We start from the raw sequence: 10,146 nt of genomic DNA, 5'->3' as shown, positions 1-10,146 counted from the left end.
ATGCCGCAGCATCTCCTGCGCGCTCCTGCCGCGCTCTTTGATTGGCGAGTATGGAGCTACGCGCGCTCCGGCAATTGCCTGCGCGAGGCAGTTAATCAGCAGGCTTCGAGGCCAAGTTCAGCCCCCGCTCACACGCGCAAGGAATGGCATTGCTGCACATCCGAACACACCACAACTACAACACACAAAATCTATGGGGAAATTCACACGGCTACAACAAGCTTATTTACACATTTACCTTCGCGCAGAAAGGCTTTAACTCAGCGAATAGAGGGAGAGAGGGAGAGAGAGAGTTCCGGAGCTCACAATAACAGCTGCTCGCAGTACAACCTAGAAGAGGAGTTTTAAGTTCACTTCTAATTATTAGAAAACTTCTTACCTGAATTTGATGGCGACAAATTGAATTCATCTGAGTAATTTGGAAGTATTCTGCACTGCTTTTTGCACGTGTTACCCAAATGAATAAGGATTCTTGCATTCGGAAATGGCAATATTGACAAGTGGGTAGGACGCAGAGTAACTTTTCGCAATTAATTTAGGCTACCTTGATTTGGACAGAGATTAAAAACTGTACTTTGTAAAGTAATAAACGCAAAAATTCTTACAAAAACTCTTGAATTTCTTTGAGATTCTTCGTGCGCTGAGAGAAAGTCGTATAGTTTGATTAGAAAACTTATAATTTTCCAACTCTAGGCATTCGAGGAATCAATAGAACAATCCAACGACACTAACTTTGATTTAGGTTAGTAGTTGAAAGAGTAAAAGACGAGGTTTGAAGACGCATTCATCCGTATGAACTTAGTTTTTATCCGGTCGGTTCCTAATTTTCAAGATACTAAGTCGACATTCATTTTGAGCTCGGTTAGTTTTTCGTGAACTGTAGACAAACCCATCAACACTTTCTAACCTTTATTCTAAACCACTCTGAAATTAAATAATTTGTTCTTAAAACGTTTATAAAATACATGTAAGGCTTAACATGGTTTTATAATATTGTTATCCTTTCTACAACCGCCTCGATATTTTTCCACCTTTGATATAGAACAATAGTCACATTCCCACGCTGGTGTGTAGAGGACGCGATTCTTGCTCGCACATGCACCACCGGCATCAATGTCATTGCTAACTCCCTGAATCCTGCACTTGTCTAGTCGCCGATCCAGAAAACAAGACGTAGAATGGCCGATGAGCGGGTAACCATCACTAATGGGATTGTGGTGTAACTTCCTCGGCTGGAGGGAAGGCTATTATTCTTTGAAATATCTTCATAGACTCGGTTTGTCTTTCGTACCACTGAGCGGGGATGATCAGGATATTCCCGGACTTCAGCGTTCAGGTGACGGCGGCAGGTGGAGGAGCCGGGGGAATGTCAGCCGGTCCTGCGGTGGGGAGAATCCCCGGAACCACTAACGGAAACCCGCAGAATGTCCAGGGACTCACCCCTTATCAACAAAGGTACGTGGAACACTGTAATAATATGAACCATTTATTCCATTTTCTGATATGATCATTCCATCTATTCATTCCAAAATGTTCTAAGTGGTAGATGACATCCGTCACCGCTATGTAGGGAACATGATTACTTAAAGTTTTATGCATATACCATTAATGAACATACAGATTGATATCATAATCTATGAACTCCACCTATGGTGAGATCCAAAGTTTATTTTACAATATGAGTAGGCTAGTTTACAGTATATTCACGTGGAACTCAAAAGGGCTACTTTCAGCAACTTATTTGTACGGAGCTTGAACATCTTACCTGTTAAAACCCACAAACGTCTAAAAAACTATTAAAAAACACATGGTTTTTGGGTGTGTTTCAAAGGTCTCTTTCATGATAAACAATAACTATTGGGTACAAAATACCACGGACACTTTACTTGTGAGCGTGCTTTAAATTCTATGGGCCACTAAGAAGCAACGACCAAAGTGAATTACAGCCGCGCATAAAAACTGAGGTTCTCAGACTTGCAAAAGTCAGGCTTGAATATATAGACCTATTATAACCTCCACATAAAGGTCGTTCTGCCTCAAAACATCTTACACAACATATATTTGGATTCAAAAGAATAGGGCCTGAACATACACAAACACGCACTAGTACATACAAACACGCACGCACGCACGCACACACACACACACACACACACACACACACACACACACACACACACACACACACACACACACACACCAGTGAGAACTTCTTGAAAGGACAAATGTCGTGCGTCCTGGCAAAATAAAAGGCATTCTTTCTTTGAAAAGAAATGCCAAAGTAAAGTCGTTGTGTTCCCCAATGTTATGGTCTGTCTTATATTAGCGTTTTCATGAGCCTGTGATGATTATAAAGCAGCTTGACGTTTTTAAGACAGCTGGCTTGTGTTTATTTGTGTGCTTTCATTTGGCCTGAATGTTCTCTCACCAACAAATTATCAAGATATCCAACAATATCCCACAAAGTAAACTGAAATAACTGACAATTACAAGTTACTCTCGACTTCAACAGCGTATTTGTAAAGACATTCTTGAGTCAAACAAAATGTATTGCTCCTCAAAAAAACATAATGATGAAATTCCCGTGCCTTGAATTAAACTACCACATGTGTTGATGGAACCAGAAAGTCCTCAACCAACTCAGAAGTCCATGACCGGCGCGTGACCTTGACGGGTCATTGACAGCAGAACGCTCTTCCAAAGGCCTAACGCTTCTGGTCGTTGTTGTTTGGACATTAAACCCTATCTTGACATTTACACGAAAAAAATGCATAAATCAAAGACAATTAATTGTGTGTTGGAATGCAGTAAACGGACCCATGTTTTCATTCCTTATCCTATCTGTTTGCTAACAAATGACAAACTAAAACTATTTGTAACTTAACGGCAAGTGTACTGTTACATTTATCCAAACATTTCTACATTTTTATAATAAGTTTGCTGGATGTCAATGGTATTTCCACCTCTTTCCTCCTAACATTGTTTTAGCCTAAACGCATACGGGACACATTAGACTACAGTGAAAGTAATGGGCAGAAAAGTTACATTATATCAACATGACAACGACTTTTTCACATTATTACAAAAACAGTTACACTACTGCATCATTTATAGATTAATTGATGACAATTATGGCACACTGCTCAGATGGACATAAAAGCAAATCTCTCGTTTTTTTGTGTTAAGATAATTAAATTGTATTTAGACATGACAACGTGTATGAAATAATAGTATGTGCGTCTTGTATTAATGAAAACGCAATGCAACATGTATTATATGAAAACAGTTTCTACAACTGAGTGGCGTTGTTGCGCCGGTAGCTGCGAAGATGTGTCCTTTTTCTCACACAACGAGCCAGGGAAAAAGCTGAAAATGCACAGACAAACAGACTCTGAAATCCTATAGGAAGCGCCGGGGACCCACGACTGATGCGGGAAAATGTAAAGATACGAAGCACCCGTTTGTAGCGTAGTACTTGAACTGTTACAACCCAAAGCTCCGTGTTTTGGGAGAGCAGCGGGATTTGAGAAGCATCCCCCCCGGTTTCCACTCACTTTTCTTGGCATGCCTTTGGAGCTCGGCGTCGGGGTTTTTTGCTCCCTTTTTACACGCTCATGAGCGCCAATACACGGAGAGACGGGCACGGCAGGTCCAGCACAGCGCTATGGCTTTGTCAAAATACACCTAGTCTACATGACGCATTGCTGTCAGGCGGCACGGGTTTATGTCAAAATAAATCTGAAGAAAAAAAAGTAAGAAATCAAATAATTTCAGGAAGATGGCGCCCACCAAGGCTAGCATACAGCAAGACCCTTCGAGAAGAGAACGGTAACGCTTGGAATGTTATTTTTCTTACAAACAGCTATACCGCTTGTCTTTAGATGCTATGCAATTTTGAGTGGAGATGTCAGAAGTTTCGTTGTTGCCCTTACAGCGGGGGTGTGCGTCAGAGATTTGGGACCTTGACGTTCGGTTAACAGGTATAGACTAAGGGAAGGCGTACAGTCAGTGTGTCAAAACCTAGCAGAGGACAGCCAGTGTGTATTGGCTCGAGCGCAGCCCGGTTATGCAGGCATCCACTTTCGCATTGCTGATGCTGTAAGCAAGGTTTTTTAGCGTCGAAAAAAACCCCATGTGCATTCATCGATGACAATGCCGCTGTTTGTGTGTGTAACAGCCTCCTCCTCCACTCGGCGCGGCTAGGCCAGAAAGCTCGTGGTTTGTGTGCAGTGGTTTCTCCGGCTCCTGTTTTGCAGCGGGACCTCGGGTGCCTGTGAGGAATTAGCATACGGCAGCAACCAGCTGTTGAGGAACTTTAAATGTGTAGCGCATGGATCACGATATCTTGTCGGATCAGGCATCATCCGCCAGGTAATGATAGCGGCACTGCCATACAGACGGTCTGTGAGAGGGCAGGCTGTAGTCAGTAGCGCTGCAGGAATATTATCTCGTCTCTCGGTTTCATTTTAATGACAACAATTAGGCTTGACGAACAATTATTGATTCTTTTTACAGCCAGGAGTTATGATAGTAAAGGCAATGTAATTTGGTAATAACTCTAAAACTGGCTTCAAGGGTTATGATTTTTGACACATCCCAAAACATTTTTCATGAGTAAAACCTGTTATTTTCTCTATTATACTTCCTATCCAGAACAGTGACTTAACTGAGTTATAAGGTTGTAATACACCAGTTGTAATATCTTATTAGGACATCTAACAGCAGTGGTCTAGGTGCTCCATTGTGTCTTGAGTACAGAGGGAGTTCTAGTAGGATGTAGCCTAACGCCACGCATGAGGATCAGACTAGAGCTGATGCTGGGATCTCTGTGTACAGTACAGTGGCTGCAGATTCGATCACGTATCTCCTGGTTCCCTGACGTATAGCTGATTGCAGATGGTGAGGATCGTTGGTGGTGCTTAGACACCACAGTACTGGCTGCATGTGAGGTTAGACTAACCAGGAGTGTGTGTGAGTGCGTGTTTGTTACACACACCTTTAGACTTCTACTGTCGGTATTGAACTATTTGCTACTATTTCTATTTTTCTCTCGTCCAATATGAAAGTGAAAGCCGTGTGTTCACCAGCGTAGTGCCGCAGAGGGGCTGGAGAAAGCAGCTACCTATATGCGTTGACACAACATATAGAGAGAACAACAATATCAAACCCCACTTCTTCAAATATTGTAAACGAGTTACTACTAGTTTCTAAATTCCATTCGTTCTGAATAAAGCACAGGAAGATGTTGACAGTGACTCTTCATGTTGGACAACGTAGAGTAAGGAATTACTGTAACTGTAGCTAATAAAATACAACATACAGTATTATAGTAATATTATACATTTATTAGACCTAATATGTGGCTTGATATTTCCCATGTAGCAGGTTCCCTGACTGCTCTAGGTATCAGGCAGGGTGTAGGTTGGTGGGCAGTACTCTAATCTCCATGGCAGCAGTCTATTTTGTGTGCCATTCTGGGCATGTCACTCCAATATGAATCTGAAATATGGAATTGATTTTAGCGAAGAGGGAGGAAACTTCATAGACCTTGTGCTGGAGACCTTACTTTGTCTGCTAATGGTATTCTGGTGGAGTCGAGACTCCAGCAGATGTTGTGTTTCCCTGCATCTTCACTTCAGAGTTGAACTAAATAACACTTGGGTCAGAGATTCTGATTGAAGAAATAGGTGAATGTGTTTAGTTTAATGCCTCTTGAATAGCATCCTGATGTCTGCCAGGCAGACTGACTGTGTCCTGGACAAGGGTTGGGTACTGCCAGACCTGGAGGTTTGGGGGCAAAACAAGCCTTTCTGAATTAAATGTGGAAATTTGAGAGAGAGGGAGGGAGAGGGTGTGAGAGAGGGCGAGAGGAGACTGTGTTAGTGCGTGCTTTTGTGCAAACTTGTGTGTGTATGTGCACACTCGTGTGTAGCATGCTTAGCTGTGTGTGTGTGTGTGTGTAAACATTTGTGTGAGCGCTTGTGCATTTGTGTGAGTGCTTGTGTATTTGTGTGTGTGTGTGCGATTGTGTTGGCTGGGATTCTCACACAGCAGAGAGCAGCCTCAGAGTTGGCTGTGTGTCTAAAGTGTTTCTAGCCTTCTGGGCAAAGCAAAGTGCTAAATAGTCCTGTTTCCTCCCCAGCTGCCTCCAGGATTTATACAAGGGAATTAAGAGAGAGTGAGGTGTGAGGCATGGGGGGGGGAGACAAGAAACAGTCTCGCACTGGCTCTGGTTCCGAAATGTTTCACCAGTTGACGCTAACACTTGAATTTTCCTTCTATGCTAGGAGTAGACGTGCCAACCTTGTTGTCTTCTGTTGTAGGTTTATCACTATTCTCTAATTGGATAGCTATTGTTTTTTTGTACAAAATACATACATCTCTATTTGAATATGTGCATATTGTGTAATGAAACAACACGACACCATTCCCAGGGGTGTAAGATCTACTGTGGTGTTGCAGAGGATCACCAGGCATCTGGTGGGAGGAGGGCCCTGTTACACCGGAGCTGGCCTTAAGGGAAGCAGAAACACAGTAGGAGTAATGCATTATCATCAAAGATGGATATTACTTCCTGCAGTTACAGCCCACAGCTGGAAACAGACCTTATTAAAAAAGATCCCCCCCCCCCTTTTTCCCCACACACACACACACAAACACACTGTCCTTGGTCACATTCAGAGTGATGTGGCTCTAGATAGGGACCTAGGATGTGTGTGTGTGTGTGTTTATAACCATGGTGTAGAGGACAAGCATTTCCACCTATTGATTGGCTCTGAAACAGTCAAGTGTAGAGGTGTACAACCCTCTACATCTGTGTTGATTAGTCAGAATGAGGATTGATTTCCTCTGCGTACGTCGCTCACTGCATACATCCGGCTGCATCCTCTCCTCTGCTCTCATCTCCTCTCCGTGGGGGTACTGAAGGTCAGTGTTTAGAGACCACAGACCCAGACATCCAGACTATGAGTCCTTGTCTGCTGCAGTGTGGTGGCCTCCAGCCTCTGGTAGATTCTACTGTTGGCCTGGTGGTGTTGGTGAACACGATCCAACGCTGCCTGATCAGCAAGCTGAAACAGCCACAGCATCAAGATGGCGTCCTTTTGGCCTCAGGCAGACATTAATTACAGAAGACGACATTACTGTGTGGTAACACAGATATCACATTGTGCTGTAGTGGTCCTCACATCACTGAGTGTCGAAGGGGTTAGGATTGTAGAGGCTGGAGGAACGCTATGCTGAAGTCTCTCTGTCCTCCTCTCCTCCCTGCTACAGGGAATGTAATCACCACAGCACTGCTGACTGGGCAGCTTCGCAGCTACCTACATACATACCTGTCCTTGAAGCACAGTTCAATTACTACCTAGGATTGTTTAAATACACACACACACATATACACACACACACACGTCCTTCCTTCAGTCTAAGAGAATAACTCTCATGTCCTGTGGCTGCTTCCCTTTGGACGTTCTCTGTATAGAGAGAAGGCTCCTTATTGCATTACTGAACTGTTTGTCAAATCAAAGTCATGATGTTGACGAGAAACAGACACAATGCTTTTTCGGTTCAGTCCTGAGCAGTTTGGTGTGAGAGGCATGTTTGGTGTGACAACCTGCATTAACACCTGGGTTTGTCTGTTGAAACCTACATTTACGCCCGAGTTTACCCTGACTTACACTGGAGTTTAGAGCCGAGTTGTACATGAATGACTTGAGATTCATGGCTGTGTTCTGACCTGTGTTTATTATCTGAGTGTAAGTCCACCTTCTCCTGCTGTGCTCCATCTTCCCCTGTACTATCCCTGTTCCTCACCTCCCTCCTTCTGTTTCCTCCCTTCCCCCCCTCACTCGTCTCTGCACCCACTTTACCTATTTTAGCTGGGGGGGTTGGGGGGGGGGTCAGTGGTGTCCGCATGCATCTCTGCCATAACGCTGACCCTCAGGTTCAACTTTACCGGTATTAAGACCCAATCATTTCCTCCCGTTATCGGCCCTTGCCCCCACCTCCCCCTGAGCAGGGGCACCTGCCGGGTCCCTTCACCGGAGAGGGACCGCTCCGTGAAATCACAATTGATTATTCACTTTGAGAGAAAGAGGGAGACGAGAGGTGAGAAGGGGGAAGGGGGGGGGGGGGACACACAGAGAGAGAGATGGAGAGGGGGGGGGGGGAGGGAGGAGGTAAAAAAAAAAAAAAAAAAAAAAACATCCTCAAATGAAGTGCACGCCCTCAGAGCTTTGCGACCGCTCATGTTCCAGAAGCGGAAGGAATGGATTCCAGCCCTCCAGTCCTACTTGTCCATCTGCTAACTGTCACACCAGATATAGCTTGCTAGCTCTGATGACCAAATGTCACAGCCATGGCTGGGTGCCTGTGAGGCACCGCTGATCACGACCCAAGTCTCACCTCCCCGGCCCTTCCTCAGCGGTGCGGAGCCCTGCTCTGTTCTTGCTCTCCCTAGGTGGGTCCGACGCTGTATGAAGCTGTGTAAAGCAGAGCGGAGGTCTGAAGTGGGCCCCATGCTGAGAAACACACGCTGACCCTCTGAAGAGCCGGCCCTCTGAAGAGCTGGCCCTGTGAAGAGCCGGCCCCATGCTGCTTGCACATCAGTCTTGTTGAGAAGGAATATCATCTGTTATCAGGATTGTTGACACACTGCTCTGGAAGTACCCAATATGGCCCACAAAACACCCTTCATCAGTCTTCAGGACCGTTTACACATGGCACTGGACACACAGAGCAATGGTGCTTCATTCCAGACAGTGTACATGTAGAGGGCTTGTCCATATTTTGGAAGGTCTGGTCTAAGTCTCTGTAGAAAACAAACGATTTCACGTCTAAATGAGACCAAACTGGCAAAATATCTAGAAATAAAAATGGGATCGAGGAAAGGCTGGATCAGACTAGATTATTTATTGAAAGAAAGATGAAAGGTGAAAAGTTGTTTTGTAACGGACCATGACTGTTCCACACTCCCTTAGAGAAACCCTAGATCTAGACCCAGTTGTAAAACACATGAAAACAAAGCACACATTTCTTTCTAATTCCCAGTATTGTGCAGAAACTTTCAGAACAGCCTCTGGATGTTCTCCACCTGCTGGAGAGGATCGAACAACTCAACAATTTAAAAACACAAACACATATGAGGCCATTTACTTTTTTTTGCCAAGGTCATTTTTACAAGATTTTAGCTCATGGCTTTGCAATTCCCTCTCATCTTTTTTCCTGTCTTCCTCACTGTCTCTCCCATCCTCTCCCCCTCTCTCCTTCACTCCCTCTCTCTCCCTCAACCTCTTCAACACCCTCGCCCCCCCTCCTCTGCCTCTCTCTCCTCTCTAATTCCCCTCCTCTCCTGGTGTCTGTTCCTGTATTAGCGTGCTGGAGCGTGTGGGTCAGGGAGGCTGGCTGAAAGGCTGGATTTCATGATCTGTGTAGTGGAACAAATAAAACGGCCTGCCTGTATCAATCACTGTGAAGGCAGGGTTAATTATACCAGCTTCACACTCCGGTCCAAACAGATAAAACACCCAGTAATGAAATACTTACCCCTCTGATGAGACAAACACTTGAGGAAGATATGATGGGAAAACGATCTAAGAAAAGCAGAGAGATGATTAGAAAGATGAGGGTCCCGAGGAGAAGAATGCCAGCACAAAATGTTTATCGTCGTTGTCACTTTGATGCGTCTTGTAAAAAGAGACTTTTTTTTTTCTCTCAATCTGCTTGCTGGTCATTATTATTGTGCATAGGGAGAATTGGTTATTAAGAACTTTATGATTATTATAATCATCGGGGAACTGTGTGTGAAGGAGATGCCGTCACGGCCATTTTTATATAAAGCATGATACTGTGTATGATGATGATGATATCTTGATTTTGTTTATACACAAATGCATACACACTTGCTCTCTCAATTTCTCTCTCGCTCTCTGTACTTCTGTCTCTCTGAGGGGAATCCTGTCCTCCGTTGGCATTGTCACCTCGGAGTTTAGCAGACGAATTAAAGGAAAAATCCATTAATTTCCGAAAAGCTTATATTGGCTGGTCGTGAATTTGCATATTTATCTTGGGCTTAGCTCTCTTCTCGTTAAAGAATAAACGCTGAAATTGTCAATTGCAAAGTTTTCCAAATAAAGTGCATTCCCGCAC

General features: G+C 44.2%; 1 protein-coding gene across 1 annotated transcript in view; it reads left to right on the top strand.

Annotated features, from left to right (window-relative positions):
* The first annotated feature begins 1,303 nt into the window (after positions 1–1,303).
* Positions 1,304–10,146, top strand: part of npas3 (neuronal PAS domain protein 3) — a 184,700-nt gene continuing 175,857 nt past the window's right edge. The window contains exon 1 of the mRNA XM_084683274.1: positions 1,304–1,455. Coding sequence (XP_084539400.1) covers positions 1,304–1,455 — 152 coding nt within the window. The remainder of the gene's footprint in view (positions 1,456–10,146) is intronic.

The sequence above is a fragment of the Hypomesus nipponensis genome, chromosome 3 (assembly GCF_054491055.1).
Source record: "Hypomesus nipponensis isolate SF chromosome 3, ASM5449105v1, whole genome shotgun sequence".
In the NCBI taxonomy this organism is placed as follows: Eukaryota; Metazoa; Chordata; class Actinopteri; order Osmeriformes; family Osmeridae; genus Hypomesus; species Hypomesus nipponensis.
The sequence above is the reverse complement of the archived record's forward strand: the minus strand, read 5'-3'. Positions and strand labels throughout refer to the sequence as shown.